A 21,844-nucleotide genomic window follows, 5' to 3' on the forward strand; every position below is an offset into this window, starting at 1 on the left:
GCTTTATCGATGGATGTAGGTACGAAGGTGCAAGTACGACCGCGTTCATCTCCATTGTCACGAGCCCACTGTCCCGAAGAAGATCAATCATGCCATTCCATCGGTTCCATGCTAAGCCATGCGGCAACGCCGAACTATTTTCTTTCTGTTGGAACCAAAATGTATCACTTCTAATTTTCATTAATTACTTAATTAAGGGAAGTGTTATTAGCACTCTTAAAATCTAATTCTACATTCCTCACAAGTGTATTTTTCTTTCTAATTATAGAAAGTTTAGAGTGCAAAATGAGATTTTTGGAGTGTCAATAACAATTCCCTTAATTAAATATATAAAAATAATATAAAATTTTCCAACACTTTTTTTTTTTTTTTAATCTTTTTATGTTGCAGGTTACCCCACGACAGGAATGTCAGGCTCGGCCGAGGCCCAGTGCCACCAGGACGGTTGTCCAGGGCCCAAATTTGAAAGGGACACACAAAAACAAAAAAAAAAATCCAAGTCCAGAGCCCAAATAAGGGTCTGGAGGGCAAGAGCCCAAGTTTGACAAAAGATGAAAAAAGACCCAGGTTTTGGGCATAACACCTAAAAAAAAAAAATGCAAACAAACATAAGAAGGACCACTCAGTCCCTAATTAACCCTAACTTCGTAATACATACACCCTTTTCCCGATTCCCCACCCCAATTCCCCTACTGGCCTGCCATCCCTGACTCCCTTTTCTTTTCTCCCAATTCCATTAGCTGCAAGTGAGTGATTTATTATTTCCTGAGTTGGCAACTGCAAGCTGCTGCTCAGCTAGACAGGCCCCTCCTTCTCAACTCAACGCCATTCACCATTGGCTGTAAGTGCATTCACCAACCCTTTTGAGTTTTGAGGTAAACTAATTTTTAAAATTTGAATTATCAATTCATAATTTAATATAAAATTTTGCAAGTGACATAGAATTATATGATAATTGATGTATAGAATTGTTGTTGTTGATGAATTGAATTCTTGATTAATTGCATTATTTTATTTCATTTCAAACCCAAATTTTAGGTTAAATTTTATCAATTTTTATAATATGTTAGACTATGTGTTAGTGCTTTTATAATATATAATAGATGTTAGTGTTTTTATAATATATAATATGTGTTGGAATGATAATTTTGATAGGAAATTTTTGTTATATCATGTGTAGGTAATTTTTGCAAACAAATTATCAAAGCCATGTCTTTTAGGAAACAACTCTCTGGTAATATGAAAAGGAAAAAAAAGGCAAAGCATAACGAAATTGCCGAAAGTTTAAAAGGATCTCTTAATAAAAAATTTAAAAAAAATTCTATAAAGAATGAGTCGGTTGAAAATTTAAGAGAAAATGATGTTGCTGAAAAGTCACAAAATGTTGTTGGGGAGTCTCATGATCATGAAATTGGTGGTTATGTGGAGAAAGATGTTAATGACGAGTCTCAAGACCGTGAAAATGGTGGTGATTTAGAGGAAAATGTTGGTGATGATTCTCAAGACCATGAAAATGGTGGTGTGGATTTAAATGTTGATGATGGTCATAATGGTGTAGAGGAAAATATTGAATCTCCTGAACCTATTTTCCATTTAAACATTTATGATCCAAGAGTTTGGGATGGTCTTAATGCAGAAATGATAGACTTACTTGTAGAAAATGGACTAATTCGAGAAACTAATCTCATTTATCCTAAGGACAAACTATCTAGAAAATTTTCCTCACACTACTATGATCGAAAATTACGAACGAGTGAAATTTATGACAGGAAATGGCTCATGTACTCAAAAGAGTTGGACAAAGTCTTTTGCTTTTGCTGTAAATTGTTTAAAACAATTGCCTCAAAAAGTGAGTTAGCAAAAGATGGAATTAGTGATTGGAGACATCTTGGTGAGAAGCTTGACCAACATGAAAAGAGTAAGGAGCATCTCACTAATTTGAAAACTTGGGTTGGGTTGAAAAGTAGATTGACAGAAAATTAGACAATTAACAAAGAATTTCAAATACGAATCAAGAAAGAGACAAATCATTGGAAACAAGTGATGCTTAGAATTATTGTTGTTGTGAAATGTTTTGCCACACATAATTTAGCATTTCATGGAACAAATGAAAGACCTTATGAAGACTAATGGCAACTTCTTAGGTTTACTTGAAATGATTGCGGAGTTTGATCCAATAATGCAAAAGCATTTTCGACTCATTGAGAATAAAGAGATTCATCATCACTATTTGAGCCATAAAATCCAAAATGAGTTGATAGCTACTTCAGCTTCAAAAGTCCAAACTGCAATCATTAAAAAGGTAAAAGAACCCAAATTTTTATTTTGTCATGCTTGATTGTACTCCTGATGCAAGTCATGTGGAACAAATGACTTTAAGTTTGAGATGTATTGACTTGTCAAGTAGGTCAATAAATATAAGGGAGTATTTCTTGGGGTTTTTTAAGTGTGGAAGATACATCAGGACAAGGACTTTTTAATGAGTTGCAAGATGTCCTAAAGTCTCTTGATTGATATTGATAATATGAGGGGACAAGGTTATGATAATGGATCTAACATGAGAGAGAAACACCAAGGTGTCCAGAAAAAATTGCTAGACATAAATCCCAGAGCCTTTTACATGTCATGTAGTTCTCATTGTCTTAATTTAATAGTTTGTGATATGGCTAGTTCATGTCTTAAAGAAAAATCTTATTTTGGAGCATGTCAATGCATATATATACGATGTTTTCCAACTCTACAAAGTGTAAGAATATTTTGCTTGAACATATTGATGGTTTAACTTTAAAGTCATTGTCAACTACTTGATGGGAAAGTCACATTGAAAGTGTTAAAGCAATTAAATCCCAAGTAGCGTAGGTCAAAAATGTTTTGTTTAAGTTGGTGGAAATTACTGAGAATCCCCAATTGAGTAGGGATGCAGGATGTTTAGCATCAGGAGAGCTTTCAAGTTTTGATTTTGTATTAAGTTTGGTTATTTGGTATGACATTTTGTTGAAGATTAACATGGTGAGCACAAAATTACAATCTGAAGACTTGCATCTTGATGTTGCTATAAAGGCATTGGAAGCACTTGTTACGTTTTTTGAAAACTACAGAGAAACTGGTTTTGCTTTTTCCATGAGTGATGCTAAAGAAATTCCACATGATTCGGAAATTGACCTTATTTTTCAAGCTAAATGCCATAAACCTAGAAAAAGACATCATGATGAAGTTGATGGTAATGAGAGGGAACAACAGTTTGCTGAAGAATCATTTAGAACATATTATTTTCTTGTTATAGTGGATATTGTTCTTTCTCAACTGAAACACAGGTTTGAACAGTTAAAGGCTTTTGAATATATTTTTAACTTCTTGTTTGATGCACCGAAGTTAATTTCATTGGATGATCAAGAGCTAAAAGAAAATTGTATAAATCTTGAAGCACATTTGAAACATGGAAATACCATGGATGTAGATGAGTCGATTTATGTTCTGAATTACAGGTTTTGCAAATGATGTTACCTGAAGAAGCATTTCTCTTGAATAATCCTTGGATATCCATGGAAATAGCAAATTTTGTAAAAGAAACTGACATGTGTCCTAATGTCTTGATTGCTTGTCGTGTACTGTTAATTGTACCTGTGACCATGGCATTTGCAGAAAGAAGTTTTTCAAAATTGAAATTATTAAAATCTTACTTGCGGACTACTATGACTCAAGATAGGGTAGATAGATTAACAATCTTATACATTGAAAATGATGAGATTGAAGACTTGGAGTATGATGATATAATTGATGATTTTGCTTCAAAACATGTCAGAAGACAATTTCCTAAAGGTTGAAATTTCAAGGAGCTTTGCTATGAGTGGTTGTACATTATTGTACTTTTGATTGTTGGGGTTTAGGTACTATGTCCCCCTCGTTGTATATTTTCTCAAGTAATATAATTTGGGCATTAGGGCCTTGCCCCCCCCCCCCCCCCAGCTTCGACTGGGTTCCAGCCCTCGTTAATTTTTTTTTTCTTTTAAACATATGTTTCCGTATTAAAAAAGGCACATTTTGAGCTTTCGCACTGGGCACCAAAAAACTCAAGACCGGCCCTGACGAATGCATGGTTTGGTTGTGAGCACAAAGCTAAAGTAACACTTCTGTGATGGCGGACATGATTTGACGATTCAATGGAGGCAACCTTGTTACTAGTTGCAACCGATACATATGCCCCGGTGAATGATCGTTGTAGCGAAGTGAGTTCCCTACAAAACAGCGACTGCTCTTATTGCTTGCTCCTTCTTGTTGCGTTCTAGGTCCGTTGCTGCGATTCACTGCAACCCCACTGCTTGCTACTGCTGCCCACTATGACTATGCTGGTGCTGCTACTGCCGCTGCACGCTTGATAACTGCTGCACACTGTAATTCTACTGTTTCCCGCTGCATCAATGTAGAGTTTGATGGGAATTCCAAACAAAGAAAAGAAAGCAGCATCGACAAACTGAAGATGTCTCTAAGGCAAAAGCGTGCAACTCAGCCTTCTAATGTTGATATGCTTTCACACCCAGCACTTCCATGCTTTAGCCGTGCATAGCCCTTGCATCATGTGCCTTCAACTTTTGGAACAACTATGCCAAATGAATATGGAATTTGTAAGTGGGCCCTTACCTTACTTAGACATCACCATCCATATATATATATTATATATTTTATTGCAAATTGGTGCATATTTCTCATTCTTCTCTCCTTGCTTTCTTTTTTCGTTGTTTGCTTTTTTTTTTTTTTTTTTGAACTTTTTTTTTTAATATTCTATCATTTTGCTCCCATTTTTATGATTATTTTTTTTTAGAGAGAATTCTCGCCATATCCTCTTTGTGAGGATCCTAGGGATCCTTCAATCACATTCGTTCATCGTATATCATGCGGCCAATTTTCGTCAAGTACTGTTTAATTCAATTTTAAATAAAAAAATTTACAATGATTTCTGACCGTATGATATACGATAAACGAATGTCATTGGAAGATCCCCAGGATCCTCACAAAGAGGATCCGGCGAGGATCCTCATTCTAGTTTTCTTTGTAGGTGAATGCACTTTTCGGATTTCTACGTCGTCCACCTTGGATTCTAGTGTGTTTTGCCGCTCGAGCCTGGGTGTCATCTTCGAGCACAATTTCCAACTATATGTGGCGACTCCCTTTTTTTTTGGGTTTGTTACGGCTTTCGGCATTTGTTCTGTGCTGCCTACTACTACCAGTCACTATCTTATATCGCTATCGTTGCCTTCTATTATTGTTGTTATCTATTGTTGCAGGACTGTTGCTATGTTACCGTTGCAAAGTCATCATTATAGAATCATCATTCCTGCTGCAAATGAGTTGCTGGAATGCACTGCCATTGCTGGACTGCACGCACTGCCACTGTTGCTAGGCTACACCCATTGTCGCTGCTGCAAGGGAGTTTGATGGACTGCACGCACTGCCACTGCTGCAAGGGACTCACTGGATTACACACATTGCCACAATGAAGGTTTCTTGCTACAAGAGGGGTTACTCACCGTAAGAGAAGCTGCTCAACGTAAGGGAGATTGTGCGTCACTAGAGAGACTGTTTGCTGCAAAGGAGTGTGCTCGCCACAAGAGAGTTTGACGTAGGATTGCACGCACTACCACAATGAATGATGCTTGCATTACCCCAAGGAATGATGCTTGCCGCAAGTGAGGTTGCTTGTTGTAAATGAGGCTGCTCACTGCAAGGGAGTCACTGGATTGCAATCACTACCATTATCTTCGAAGACGAAGATATATAGCTGACTACGAAGATGAGCCAATGTGAAGACAAACTATGATGCCTCTGTGATGACAAGCCTTGATGCCACTGTGAATAGGATAAAACGCCACTACTTGCGATGACACATTGTTATGACAATAAGATGTGATACCGTTGTGAAGACCAGCTATGATGCCCCTGCTAGCTGCCATTGCTGCAAGTGCCGCCTATGTGCCTGCACTGCCTCTAATGCACATTGCTTTTGCGACTAGATTGCCTCTATGACCACACTGCTTCCAAGACTCTCTGCCCCACATTGCTCTTACCATTTACTCGTCTGTGGAAGACACCGATGTATTGAAGACATTTGAAGGCTTGCATCTTCATCTCAAAGGTTGGAACCCTTATTTTCATTTTGATTTGATTGAACTCGACATTCGTGTGGCCTACGTACCCTTTCGAAAAAAAAGATCAAGTCATAACTTAGTTCAAATTGTGTGTGTGTTTTTTTTTTCTTTTTTTTTTTGTGTCCTAACTTTTGCTTGAGTTGCCATTTTCGAGTTTTTAACTCAATGAATTTTTTATTCATTTTTTTTGTGTCGTATGCAGTTTATGTTCTTGCGGGCCAGAAACATGTTTTGTCGTTTTTTACGCTCATGCGAACAAGTAGCATTTTGGTGTCATTTTTTAGGCTCGTGCGAACGAGGAGCGTTTTGGTGTCACCTTATAGGCTTATGCGAATGAGGAGCGTTTTGGTGTTGCATTTTAAGCTTGTGCGGACGAGGAACGTCTGTTAGGTATTTGGTGCCTTTTGCAGTTTCAGCTAGTGCAGGCAATGAGTGTGTTTATGTTTAGTGCAGTTTCAATTCATGCAGGCAATAAGAGTTTGGTGTCATCTTGTAGTTTCAACTCGTGTAGGCGAGGAGCATTTGATGTGAATTTGTTAAACGATCTTGGAAAAGCGTTCCTCGTAAACTTCATAGCAAGGAGTCTTGATCGATTAACTAAAGAAGTCTTCGGTAAGGAAATTATGGATCTTGATAGGGATGGACGATCTTCATATTGAAATTTCATCATCTTCAACACTTTCATGTAGCTTTGGAGGTTGACAAGAGCTTATTTGCCTTATCTTTGATTGGTTGACTTATAGACGAGGTGTATACTTCTTGTACAGTTTCCTTAGAGTGACATGGGTCCATCTTTAAACTTCATTTGGCTTGACTTGCATGGTTTTGGAGCATGCCCCTAGTGATCGAGGTGAAGATGTCATGTCAAAAGATCCAAAAGTAACGGTGGTATGGTTTGACTCCACCACATCATCAAGGCATAGGTCGATGACTCATTCTTGGCCCAGCTTCATGATAAAATCTTTCAACACGAAGCACTTTTCAACCAGATGACTGTTGACATGGTGCTACTTGTAGTATCTTAGGTTGTCGGTGCGATTCATCTCTTTCGGCCGTTTACACTCGGGAAAATCGATCACCTTTTTGTCGAGCAAGTCCTCCAACATGGCAGCCATATCAGAGTCAAGGAATGGGTAAGTTTTTTCCTCAAGCTCCTTCAAAGTGCGTTTGCGCCTTTCTTGGTCATGAAGAGCTTTGGTCCGCTTCACCTTGTCTTGTTCAGAGATTTTAACGAGAGCTATGTTGACCACCATTGCTTCCTTGACAAGCTCTCTCACAGATTTGTCCATTTTTACCCACAGACTTTGTCTTTTCTGTAGTTAACAACCAAGTCTTTCTTCCCATGACGGGTGATGCTCAACTCCACGTCGTAGACGCAGGTGGCTAACTCCTCAAATGGTTGCAGTTTGATGACTTGAATAAGGTAGTGCAATCCCCAATGTAGGCCTTGTACACATATTTTGATCGGGGATATGCCTGAAAGCATGTCTTTGCAGTTGAGGCTCAATGAGCGTCATCAGTTAATGTAGTCGACGACCGACTCATCTTTCCATTGAGTTGTATTCATGAGCTCCATCATGCCGACGGTGTGACGGGTGCTATAAAAATAGTTCAAGGAACGAACAAACTGCTTCAAGAGGTAGTCTCATTCCGTCCCAAAGTTGTTGCAAGTTTCAACAAAATGAGCGCCATGCTACTTCGAGTTCCCTTTTCCTTTGAACTGCATGAACATAGGAGATTGGTAACCTGTTGGCATCCATAAACCATCAATCATTTTTGTGTATGGCTTGGAGTACATTAGTGCATCCCATGAAGTGCCTCTGTACTGTGCTTTGATGGTATTTGCAATCATGTCTTGAAGTTGTTAGATGGAAGGAGAGCCTATTGATGTAGCTTTAGACCTTGGCTTTTATTTCCCTCCAACTTTGTCAACATGACCCGCCTTCTTTCACTAAACTCCTCATCATGTTAATTCTTCTTTAAGTCAAGGTCGACTTCTTCATCATGCTGTGACTCTAACCTGGTCATGAGTGTAACAATCTGCACATCCTTCTCCTCGACTGTCCTAGTCAACTTCGTGATCGCATTTTTCATCTGTGCAAGTTGATCCTCAATGGAGGTGGCGCTGGTGGTTATAACCTGAGCAACCGAAATATGCGACTCTTCAGCGAACATCGAGGGTGCAAGCGAAGTCTCCATGCGGCAAATGCTTTTTGGTGATCCCTAGTAGGCACATGTGCTTGAGTCCGTGTTTGAAGCCGGTGACAATGAGCAATCCTGTGAACTCTTTGACATGAAAGATCCCTGCTCGTCACTTCTAAACACCCTCGCGTGTGCCACAACAGCAACCTTTGGTGCCTCCAGCAAGGCTTGGTTACAAAAGCAATTTGGCCCTTCTTGGAAGCCATCGATTTCGAAGTGTGTTTGGATTTCTTAAACCGAGAAAGAGACGAAAGGTAGAGATTGTCCTACTGGGCGTGCCAAATTTGTAAACATGAATGTCCTGTGACAAATAAGACAAGAACACATGTACAAAATAAATGATTTATATTAATGAATTTGTAGGGTTACAATCTCTTTACAATTTGATCCTCTTATTCGATCTCCAAAATGTAAGGTGTGTGACGTAAGGGTTGTTAATCTAAAGGTCACGATGACTTGATCTTCTATGAATGATTGCCTCAAGGATTTGGCTTGTGGCGAAGGAAGAACCGACACAAGTGGTGGTGCTTGTTGATTCTCCAAAGGTTTTGGCGAAGAACATAGAGTGCTTTCTAAATTCTTGGGAGTCTTCAGGAATTTGAGAATTTGGATGCTTGAGAGCTTTAGATTTTCAAAGCTTTAGTGTTTGGGCTTGAAATGATTTTCTGGCCCCCTTTCCTTTGTCTTGGAGCCTTGTATTTATAGACTTCTCAAGCCTTGCCTACATATGGATTTGACCTTGATTGTGAACCTGATTAATTCACAAAAGAACCAGGACTTGATTTGTGGATTGGCTCGGGGTTTGTTTCCATCAGTCAATCAATAAACCAATTATTTAATTTAAATAAAATCAAATAATCAATCTTGCCCAATTTGACATTTCTATTTGTTTTAATTTAAATTAATTAATTTGTTCAATCTAAATTAAAATCAAATATTAATTTCCTCCAAGCGTTGAGATGTGTCCTTGATGACTCGTCCAGTCTTGATAAGTCATATGCTACGTAAGTCCTAACATGCCTCGTAAGCCTTCACATGCCAAAATTTAATGTGTTTGGTGATCATTTATTTCACAGAAATTTCGATGTCTACAGTTCCATTCAACAATTGATTTTTCATCATACTGAACTTAATCACCCATGTCACTTAGCCTAGGAGAATAGTTTATGTTAAAGTTGTTCTTTCAAACTTTCTACCAAATTTTATCCTATTTACTCCTGGTTTAGGCATTTGTCTCAATAAACTATTCTTCTAAACCTGAGAATTAGGTTTCAGTGATCACAAAAACTTTAGGGTCTTGTTTAGAGATCTTTATTGAAATTAATCTTTTAGCCAGAGCATCTACAAAGCTACCATCATCAATTAGGGTCTTTCCTAACTTATAATTCTTAAAGTCAGAAAGATATGTTTGTTTAAACAGGTTTTGGCTAGGCTTATCTTTTTCTTTCTTCTTGCCATCAGAAGAACAAGAAGTCGAACTTCTTAAGCATGGATCCCTAGGTTCCCATTTTTTAGAATTAAGAGGATCATTACTTTTTAAAGAATTCTCAATTGTACATGTTTGCCTTCATAAGAATTGGAGAAAAAGGTTGGTGAAATTATTCTGGTGTATAACATCAGAAACTCCATTATGTAAAGAAGTCGTTTGACTATCCTTATGCACACTAGGTACTTCTTTGTATGGGGAAGCAATGTTTCATTTTTTTTTTTTATTTACTTGAATAGTCTTTTGTGGGGTGAATTGCCTTTTCTTCATTTCCTTCCGCAGTGTTATAAGTTCTAAACAGACTTTCAATTACACTTATACACTACGTATATTCAGGGAATTTCCAATTTTTGCACACCATCGATACCTAGTAAAAACCTTGGATTAAACTCTTTTTCTTTCATAAACTGAAAATGGGTTTTCTTTAAGAAAACTTGCCTTTCTTGACTGTACGTTTTTTTTTTCTAACCATTCTCTTTTTAGAGTATTTTCTTCACTAAGATAGTCTAACTCAATAAATTCTTTATTAGGTTTGAATTTTGTTATGACAAAGATGTTAGAATCAACATCTGACCAGAGTGGTTCTGGTAGTGAATGATTTCTAAAAGGGGCAGTGGCTCCTACATTTTAAACTTAATAAAGTGGAACTCTTTCATGGTCTTGCTCATAAGAATTGGATCTCATTGTTAGCCTATAAATGAATTTGTTCTAAAAAGAAGAGGTGTCGGTGCGTTTAAAGGATCAACGCTTAATCGGGAACCAACACTCAACCTAACCAACCTATTAGTGGAGAATTGTATTTCTACTTCTTCATCTTCATATTGGTTTATAAAACTAGGTTTTCTATTCTGAATTGGTTAGGGTGGAGCTGCATCCTGTAATCTTTATCTTTCTAGTAGAGTAACTTCATTTCACCTTATTATTCTGGGTACCATTATATGGGCTTTTCCTATTTTAGCTTGGAACAAAGTGGTTTGCCCCTTACTATCCATAATATTTGCTTTAGGTAAAATGGCGTTCATCACCTTATATGAAATCCTATAAATCACAGCTAAATTTTGTTATCATGATTCCATATCATACCCTTGCATATCAACGCTCAGGATTAGAGTCTTTAAGACTCCAGGGTTCGATACCGTTATAGAAAAATTTAGGAAACAATTGAAATAAATTGGTCATTCACTAAGGAATGACTCTACTAAACCAACATGGAATTGACAAAGTTTATGTGTCATATATTTCTCAAGAATAGAAGTATCTAACTCTGTTCTGGTTAACGGTTTTACCACTACTTGAATTAGACCAACATGCAAATAGTTATGACCATTTTGCATACTTTGATCTAATTGATTTTGGAAAAGCAATTGAAAATCTGCACTGGCATCGGTATCAGAGATTGTTTTTACAACAGTCTTAATTGAGTAATTTGCTCTAAATTCAAAAGATCATTTTTTAATATATATCATATATCGGGACTTTAGGTATGTTCCATTTTTGTAAGTCTTTTCCTATATTACATATGTTACTTCTTCAATATTGTTTACCCTTATGGTCCTTGAGCTATCACTATTATGAGAACAACTACTATTACTTATAGTCCTTTTACTCAAAGATCTAATTAAACCTGCCATTAGAAGAGAATTTATGTACTTCTTTGTTCTCTAGGTGATGTATGGACAGCAACATTGCCTACGCCTAAGAAACGCCTAACCTTGGATAAACTGCGATATGGCTCACTGACGACTTCCCTCCACCTTAGTGATAAGTTCTTGCAGAGTATATTGATCTAATAGTGAAGTTTAATTAAATCTACACCACAAAACATATAAATAACAAGTTTTGGCTCTGATACCAATAGTGACCCATAGTCATTTGATCTTGCTCTTCCTATGAAAAGAAAGAAGATAAGAATATTTAAAATGTTGTTTGATATCAAGACAAGCAAAGAATTATTCTACGTTTGAATACTTGGCTACGTTTCTTGTAGTCATGTCTGTTGGTTTGATACTTTCATTAAGAGTCTTTCTTTTTGCAGTTCAACCATGCCAAGTTGAGTCAGATCCACTACATAAAGTTAAGATGTCACCCACTGTACAAGGCTACTTTATGGTGACCCTCTACTCCAGCAGCACCTGGAAGATTTTCACTTTGTCGTTTTATTTTTAAGTTTTGTTATAAACAAAGCCTTGATGCTCAGTTGTTTACAAGCTTTTCTTGAGATTGTAAAAAATTTAATCTAAATTGTGAGAGTTCTTAAGCCTTTGTTGTAACTATGCTATGTGCGCATCTTTTTTATTGAAGATATTATAATAAATATGAGTTTGCTTTATACTTCTTATATCTCTTTTAATCCATGCTTCTTATTTTATCTCTTTTATTTTTAGTATTCAATCTCCTGTTACTTTATATTTGTTTACTTCAATTGTTATTCATTTGTTATTATGTTTATACATATATTCTCTTCCTCTAGTTGGGTACTAAGCGGAATATCCTACAAATAAAAATTTAACTTTGCAAAGTAGACTAGTCAAATGAGCTAGTCAACTAGTTACAAGTTAGTCAGTGATATAAAGTGCAGTTGCAAGAAAAAATCCTAATTGACCAATATGTTCAACTAATCAGAGTTTGCCCAAATTAGTTTCACAACAATAATTCCTAAACTTGAACACGTTTGCATATCAGTCCATTATGCAAATAGCAATGACAAATCAATTATGAATTAAAGTATGCTGGATTGACTAATCCAACTCACTAGTCAACTAAGTACAGATTCATCAGTTAATCAAACGCAAATATACGAATCAAACTTGGTTCACTACAAGTTATCCTAGTCAACAACAATTGAGCTCATTGCTCATAATATGCAGTATAAGCTTAGTCTCTAACCTATATCAAATAACAATCCATATGATGCATGAAACATATGCAAGTAAATAAGATATGTGGACAAGTTTAAGAAACAAGGAACGCAAGAAGTTTTTGGTCGGAAAAACCCACCTCTGGGTTAAAAAACTAGTCTCACCACTGAGTTCAATCCACTAGTGTAAGCAGCTTTACCTTTGTGCAACTTTGCCTTACACTAGATGGATTCCTCCGGTCTTCACGAAAGGGGCAGCTTTTCCTGAGCTCTTCACCTTGTGGCACCAAAATGGTGTTGTCTGCAGTCTTCACAAGATGGCAGCTCCTCCTGAACTCTTCACATTATGGCACCAAGACCAACACACAAACTATGTCTATGATGATATAGCAATGATATACAAATCTAGATTTAAATATCTAGTCAGTTTCATCAATCAAACACCTGAAAGATGAAACTGACATGAATCCAACAAGAGGCCAGTATAAAGATTTGAAACTTAAAGAACTTGACCACCAAATTAAGACAATACTACCATAATGCAATTATTGGGTGTTTGATGCATGAACATGGTTTTGTGGCTAGGGTTTCAGTGAAGAACACAAGAGGTAGCTCAAAGCTAAAAACCCTATTTTCAGAAAATGTAAACTTCCTAGCCAAAACAAATGAGCAAATAAAAATATTTAAGCAAGCAATTTCAAAGATAGATTTACGAATATTCATGAAGAATATTACCCAGAAAAATGCTTGATGCTCCTAGGAGGTTTAAGGTGGAGATGACAAACAATGCCTCTCTCTAAAGTTAATCTCACTCAACCAAAAATAAATGAAACCCACATAATCCTTATAAAGGAAAATGTTTGTTTCAACAGCCAAAGACATAAAGGACACTTGTCAAATGTAGAAGCAATCTGAGCAGTTCAATGGTGAAAAGTTCAGTCCCGTATAAAAGGTGTCAATTAGCCCATATAGGCTACCTTAAATTGTGTACCCAGCTAGCTGGACAGCAATGAGAAATTCTGATGAGACAATGTCACTAGTCAGAATGAACTCAGGTTTATGCATGAATGCACATGTATGAACAAACCTTTTGTGATGATGATTGCCTTCAACAAATACATTTGGACACAATATCCAGCAAGATGAACCAATACTGGAGTTGTAAAACAAAAGACAATCTAAGAGCATGTGTGGTGTCATTTACAACTTTTGACAAGGAAAGCCAAATAACTAAAACAAGACTTCACACTTCCAATTTACAAATTTAAACAAGATTAGACGACTCTGACATCTATTGCCATTATTTTGTGTGTGTGTGTGTGTGTGTGTATGTGTGTGTGTGTGTGTGTGTGTGTGTGTGTGTGTGTAATATTATTATACAAGATGCTCAACCATTCTCAAGACAATATAACTAATCAATGCTACACTCACTAGTAACGAATAGCAGGAATCGCATACAAAAGTTCATAATAAGTTAGCCAATCCACTGATGAAGATAAAGGCACATCCTGAGAAAGAAACTCTAGCTCGACGAAGGGCCATAGAAGTGTGCGCTTAGTGCATTAATCAGGCTGTGAAGTAAAGGTCACAGGGGCTATGAGATCCGATTAAGCGTAGGAATTAGTGCTGGAAGCCTTTTTTGTAAGCATAAAATTAAAAGTAGCCCTAAGCTTATGAATAAGCTTAAGATAGTCAAGATGGGCGGAGTAGGGCTGGTTTAAGACAAAACAGATCGATCTCTATTCTCCTACTCGTATTTACAAGGTTTCCCACTCACTCTATTGAGTTGCAGCCCTTGTTGGGCTGATCTAAGTCTTCTGACTTGGATTGGCATACTAGGGTCCAAAGACTCCCATGCTTTCCGTTGGTTAACAACCAACCACAACTCACTACCTTGCTTACATTCTAGAAATAGTAGCTTCCGCGCCCTTCATGCATGCTGAAATTGATGTGAATGACCACTCAAACTTAAGTTAACAGCTTGTAATTACATAATGACAATCAAATCAACGAGCTAAATCCATGCGATGGACCTGAATGCTTAAGTTACGACCTTCCACACCAACAATGATGGGTTACCCCCAGCCCACGGGAGGCCTCTTATTTCTAGTCTACATCAAGTACATTGAATGCCTCACAATCAAAATCAAAGAAGATAGGTCAATGAGATGTTCGGGATGAAACCTGAGTGGATTCGCGGTAAAGCGGAGCCTCCGGAGGTATGGCGGCTTATGTTGTGCCGTTACACACACACACACATACACATATTTAGGCTAACTATATTTTACACTATTTAGGTATAGGGTGATTTTCAAATTAGGTCATGAAGTTTAACTTTTCACATAACACCATGAGATTTTAAAACTGTTCCATTTATGAATTATCTAACGATTTATTTAAATCTTCATTAAATTAATGATATGGTGAGCGTGGAACTCGTAATTCGATTGACATGTAAGTCATATTTCTACAAAGTTGACTAAAAAAATCTTCAATTAATGGACAATTAGAGGTCCAAATAGTAAAAAATCATGTTGCCATATACATTACATCTCTTATCCTATCTGTGTGTGTTCCACGCGTGCGAGCAGTATGTTACCTATGTACTACCCATAAATTTTGGGCCTACAACTCTTAGCTTTGAACACGTGATATATGAGAAAAACACGAGTGCTATTCTATTTTGTTTTTGCTACAGTGTGCGCGGCATCTTCTATATATATATATATCATTTTTGTGTAAAATATTTGTATGGTATGTGCGTGTTGCTGGAGTTTTAAGCTATAACATGGAATAGTTCAAGCTTGTCTTATTACTTTAGGCACAAAACATAACTCCAGGACTAGATTTTGGCAAAGTTCCACAAGAACTTAGAATTGTGCAAAGCAGTTCATCCCAATCCATTCCCTGGAGTGCCCACTAGCAGCAAAGCTATGGAGAATGGTGGACAAGTTTCAATTGAGAATGGTGGAACAATGGTTATGTGCCCAATGTCAGCAAAGCTATGGAGAGGAAGGAAAGGATTGTTCAGTGTGTGACTAGGCATTTGAGGATTTAAATGTGGGTGTTGGTCAGTTCCTGTGATAACGAAGGCAAGATGCTTGGCTGTTTTTACAAAAAAAAAAAAAAAAAGATAACAGAGAGAGAGGACACTATTAAATTACGCTAAGTGAGTGGACAGGTGTCACAAAATTAGGGAGGCCACGTAGAGGCTACAACCCTTTTTAGGTGCAGAAAATTTGAACTCAAACCAATTGCAATCTTATTTTTTAAAAGAAATTAGATCCTGGTGAATTATGTCCCAAACATATCATATCCCAATGAATTATGTCCCGCTGCAGCCACCTTTGTTGTTAATCATCTTACTAACCAAAGTCTTCAAAGTGGATAGATGTATGCAGGTCCACTTTGTCTTATGAATTGCATGAGCGATGAGTATGTTATGTTGAGTAAAGTTGTGATTTGGCATGTGTTGTGTTACCCCTTTTTTTCTGCACCAAAGTTTTTTCTAGGTCTTTTTATTTGGGTAAGATTTTTTTCATCTTTGCATGTATGTTCCATGCATGTATACCTTTGCCCCTTGGTGGTTGTTTTAATGGAGTTCCTTCTTCTCCCTTCTTCTGCTCTCTCATCAACCACCACTCTACCTAAAAGCCAGCATTTTTGACTTTTCTCCTTCGTCCATCACCATTCCTTTTACCTTACATAATGTACTCCCCATGCATTCTTCTGTCTGTCCAACTTCCTTTCTAACTCAAATTTGCCCAAATATGATATGGTTGGCCGTTTCTGTTCTATTGCCAGTCATCGTTGCATCGATGTACTAAATCTTTCAAAATGAAGAGCCAGCCGAACCGAATTGAAATTGCAGGAATCTGGATTGGTTTAAATTTCCTGAGCATATTTGGTTAAAACTTAAAACCAAACCAAACTGTGAATATTTTTTTACTTTAGTTTCAATTTCATGGGTGAATCAAATTACTCTTACCCTAGGAAATTTTTTATTTTCGATCAAACCCCCAAAATTGTTACTCATTACATAAACTTTAATATTCTATAAAAAAATGTTTACAAGACATAAAGAACATCAATAACAAAAATAATAATCCTAAAATAGAAAAATTAAAGAAGATCAAAGTTGCAAAACTAAAACATACACTAAAACAAAAATAAATAAAAATGAAATAGCAAGTCACTATAGCTACGTTTGGGGCAACCTTGTACTGCTAATGAAAAAAATAGTGGCAAAATTCAAAATTCAAACTGCTGGATATGTATGAATAGAGGGAGAAAATATGATGAATATTGAAGGAACATTCAAACTTAGAAACTTTTTTTTTTTTTTTTTTTTTTTTTGGGTAAAGCAAAGTTCATTCAAAGAACTAAAATATACACAAAGCCCATAATATACATAGATTCCTGCTCCAAAGACCCAAAGAAAAGGCATAAGCTTTGGCCCATACAAACCCTATAACAAAAGGCCAGAAAAAACAAAAAAATCCTAATTGGAAAACAATCTACAGTTGCCGTTGGAATCCCATGGAAATCAGTCATCCAAACCCAAGGTTGCCTAAATCGCCCCAATTTGTTCACAATCCGAGTCATCATGATGAACTCCATACTTCTAGTCAAAGCATCATTACCTAAGGAGCTTCTAGATTGAAGTTCAGTCACCAAGGAGAACAATCCCATTAGAACGGTTGTGGCAGCGCACCTTCCCTTGCAGAATTGAAAATTCAGCAGAGGAAATTTCATATTTGAACTGGGTATCGAGAACATGACTAAGAACGAGAGTTGAAACTGGAAGATCGAATAGATCTACACAAGGATCCAAGTTGGATATACAAGCTATCTATAAGGGCTATAGAAGATAGGCCAAGGAAAAAGGAAGGATTGGGGCTGCCACAGACCCAAGCCAAAGCTAGGATCGACGGCAGCAAAAGTGTAAAAAAATTGAAGAACCAAGCTTGAAAACTGGAGAAAAAACTCACACATTGGAGAGAAACTCCCTCACGGAATTAGAACAAAGTGGATTGTTAAGGCGCAAATTTTTCACAAGATACAATTAATATTATTGAAAGGGTGATGCTATCCACACACTCCTCTAAAGTTTTCGGTCGTCATATTGAATGAATTAATGACAGAAATTAGTATAGGGTGTGCCGAATGAGTACGGGTAACAATAGTCTTGTTGAAATATTAGACTTTTATGAGAACAATTCCACTCCTAAAAAGCTCCCTGGGCTGTAGGGAATTCATTCTCCCTAAATGAATAGGAATTGCCTTTAGTGAACAATAACTGCCCAAGTGCATCTCCATCCCTAAACTAAATAGCCCAGGCTATTGGTATTGAAACATTATTATTTTTTATATATAAAATAATAAAAGATAATTTTATTTTTAATTTCAGATAATAATAAAAGATTGGTTGAAAGTATTTGAAAATATTGAAATGTGGTATAAGGTGGAAAAACATGGTTACATATTTATAGTTTTTTAATTGTGGCTAATGTCAGTCGTCACATGGCCGAGAAGCTGGGCCAGTCGATTTTGGCATGAGTGAGCAACTGGGCACCCCAAGAGCCCAATGGATTGGAATGGGCTAGAGGAGTTTTGGGGTGGGAGAAGAGATAATGTACGAATATCATATTTTTGGTAACGTGTTTCGCCTTATTATTTTAAGGTTTTGTTTTATCAGCTTGCGGTTCGATAGAGTTTCAACCGGATTTGTCCTTTTTGCAGATCCGACGATTTTGTCTCAAATCTAGATGCAGGGCCATAGTTGAAGGGTTTCACGAGGTGTTGTAAGTTTAACACATAGCTCCCAATTTAAAAGGTTCCACATACAACTCCCATTACCCTATATTCTAATTAAAAAGGGACCTACAAAAATATATTATATGTTAATTTCCAGTTTTCTCTTAGTAGACTTTGATATGTTGCCACAAGTGATTATCCCATATGTTTTGAAGTTTTCACTGATGTGGTTAGTGACGATTGAATTGATTGTTGATGGTTTTCATTTGTAGGTCTCTTTGCTTCTTTAATATTATTTGCAACGGTTGATAAACTTTGTTAATTGATAATGAGTTGTATTTGTAAGTTTTATTCAGAATTTAGTTAGAGTTACATTTTGGCATCAATATATTGTCCAAGAATATTAACTTATCTTCTTTGGAAGGCTATGGGTGTTTTTAGGATATACAGCTCAAATTTAAGATGATTCAGAAATTAGGTTTATGCTACCTATTTTCTTGGTGTCTTATTTGGGTTTGGATTTGACTTCTTGGTTGGATTCCTTGATTGATGGAGAGATTTTGTTAATTACCTATTTGATTAAGATTTGGATTTACTTCCAATTAGTATTAGGATTCTCATTGTAACCTAAGTTCTCTAATTGGGTTTTGGGTGGAGGTCACCGTTTGGAGTCATAGTGCGTGGTAAACTTATGCTCATTCGTTTGGAAATTTGGTGAGAGTTAATTTGTGTGTTAGAGAATAATTTGGGAGAGACTACTCCATTTGTTATCGGTTCTCTACTCGTTTGATTTAGGGTTTGTCAGTGTGGGATTTGGGTTGTGTTTGGGCCCAAATTAATAGATTAGGGGCGAGTAAGGTCATATGCTCAGCCCATGGTTAGACATCTCAACCCAGCCCAGAATACTCGTTTGGAAATTTGGTGAGAGTCAATTTGTGAGTTAGAGAACAATTTGGGAGAGACTCGGTTCTCTACTCATTTGGTTTAGGGTTTGTCATTGTGGGATTTGGGTTATGTTTGGGCCCAAATTAATAGTGAGGCCACGTATGGTCATATGCTTAGCCCATGGTTAGACATCTTAGCCTAGCCCAGAATACTCTCGACGAGTCCAAATTGAGGAAGGATACTTGAATTGCAAGGGTGGGTTCGGCTAAGGTTTAATTCAACTAGGAGTCCTCAAAGATTAGGATGGTGTGAGAGTGTTCTTAATATTCTAAGAGTCTGGTTAAAATAAGGAAACATATTAGATACTAGAAGATGGATAGGTTCACAATCCTAAGTCTGGTAAAAGTGATCTAGTCCAATTCATATAAAATGATATATGCCGAGGAAGACTAGTCCGAATAGGATTCTACCTTGGCACCAAGGAAAGTTGCTACTATAAATAGAAGAAGATGTGCAACATTCAAAGCCTTTTCAAACACACAAATTAACAAGTCTGTCTTGCGCCAACTCTCTCTCTACGTGAAACCCTCTCAATCCTAAGAAAATACTAACCTTTTTAACTTTGTCGAGCACATCTTTAGTTGGTCTTAATAGCACTGTGGTTGACAACCGGTGATAACAACATTGGAGCCATAGAATCAAGCGACCAAGGAGCACCTTCAGTCAGCCTTAACAACACTGTTTCAAGACCGACTGGTTATTTATCCAAGTCTCGGCCAGTAAGAAGTCTTTAAGCCCTTGTTGGAAAAGGTCACTTCATTGGCTTTCTCAACGAAGTCAGGTGTTACCAGGTGACATCGTTTGGCACATTGAAAGTCGAATTTATTTTATGAGGATATTCACAAGTGCATTTCAGAGTTTGGCATTCAGATGGCCGAACCACATTTACCATCAAGATACTTATCTCTTTTGAGTATTTGTGTCTGTATAGTCTGGTATTGATTTAGTGCACTTGTATTTGCACAAATATAATTACAGCGATCGAGCCCAGTGTCGATGATTCGTTAACTTCGAAGAAACTAGCAACATTGTCTTCAGGCTCTAAAACCCAGAGGCCGAGATGAGTTCCTTCCTCGGTCGCAATCACAAAACACAGAAGTCAGCAGTGCATTCGACACCACCACCACCATATTCATTTACTCACCAACTGAGCTCATTCGTTGAGTTGACACACCCCGTATTCAACGAAATGACGTAGTTAGCTCATTAGCTATTTAGCTCGCGTGCCACGTTGGCTAAATAGTTTTTAGGGTCAACAAGTTGTGAGAGTTTAAACTCTCTTTTGTAATCTCCATTTGGTGAAATTCATCGTTGTGCTTCGTGCATGAACGTAGGCTTTTATATCGAACTACGTAAATCTCGTGTTATTTTAAGATTGTTAGTTTTAGTTTTGGCCTACAACGTTAATGTTTGATACTTTGTTAGAATTCGCTTCCATTTGCGCATGAAAGTACAACAATGGGTTCATTTAGAAGTGTTTTAAAATAACTGAAAGCACGTTTAAAGAAGATGTTTTTGGGTTCCAAAAGCACAACTATGTTCACTTTAAGTGTTTTTCCAATATTCACTTGCATTTTACTAAGGATTAGTTCTAAAAACATTTTCATCAAAAGTGTTTTCATCCATTTTAAAAGTACTTTTAAAGAGCCCTATATTAAAGATACCCATATTTATAATTTTTGCACATGACCTCCAAAAGTTCATCCAATAATATAATCTCGTCTCTTCGTCAAATAATTCTTATGTGTTTGAGTGTCTTCACGATAACTTCTTGTTTTTAAGTTTGGATTTGGTAAATAAATATTATAGAAAAGGATAATATACTTAATTTGATGATGAACAAAGAGAATATGATATTATCCCAAGGCTTGCCATTGTTACCTAAATTAGTTCATTTGATAATTATTTTCAGTGTAAACATGAAAGACATAGGCAAAAAGATAAGACAGGAGAAGTTTCAAAACAGTAATAGCGATAGTTTTCCAAAAAAAAAAAAAAAAAAAAAAAAAACAAACAAACAGTAATAGCGATATAGATTGAGCCTAGGGAAAGTAGCAGTTTCGTTCCCTTCTAGCCTTCTGCCCAATTTAGTTGTCAGCCCGCCTCTTTCCTTGTTTCTACTTTCTAGTTTCTAGCAAATTCTTCATTTCACTTTTAATTCAATTTAATTTCTTAAGAAAACAGTATAATTCAATTATTTTTGCCAAATTCCTTTATAAAAAATTATTTTTTGGTAAATTAATTTTGTGAATTTCCAACCTTTAACTTTCATATCGCTTTCTTCCTTTCACAATTCACAGTCATCCTCTCTCTCTCTCTCTCTCTCTCTCTCTCTCGCTCTCTCTCTCTCTCACTTTGAATTTGACCCGCTGCCAGCCACCGGCACCCTCCTTTTTCCTACTCCAATGGCGACCCCACCCAGCACTCTCTCTCTCTCTAGAGATAGAGGATCTT

At 36.8% G+C, this 21,844-nt stretch overlaps 1 protein-coding gene across 1 annotated transcript; it reads left to right on the forward strand.

The window, feature by feature from the left end:
* The first annotated feature begins 1,209 nt into the window (after positions 1 to 1,209).
* Positions 1,210 to 1,983, forward strand: LOC137717128 (uncharacterized). Its single transcript, XM_068456433.1, has one exon. It carries the CDS (start codon positions 1,210 to 1,212, stop codon positions 1,981 to 1,983), a length of 774 nt encoding a protein of 257 aa, XP_068312534.1.
* The last annotated feature ends 19,861 nt before the right edge of the window (positions 1,984 to 21,844 follow it).

The sequence above is a fragment of the Pyrus communis genome, chromosome 15 (genome assembly GCF_963583255.1).
Source record: "Pyrus communis chromosome 15, drPyrComm1.1, whole genome shotgun sequence".
In the NCBI taxonomy this organism is placed as follows: Eukaryota; Viridiplantae; Streptophyta; class Magnoliopsida; order Rosales; family Rosaceae; genus Pyrus; species Pyrus communis.

What these genes read in the sequence shown, in the direction of transcription:
- LOC137717128 (XM_068456433.1), top strand. Translation starts at nt 1,210, where the DNA reads ATGTCTTTTAGGAAACAACTCTCTGGTAATATGAAAAGGAAAAAAAAG.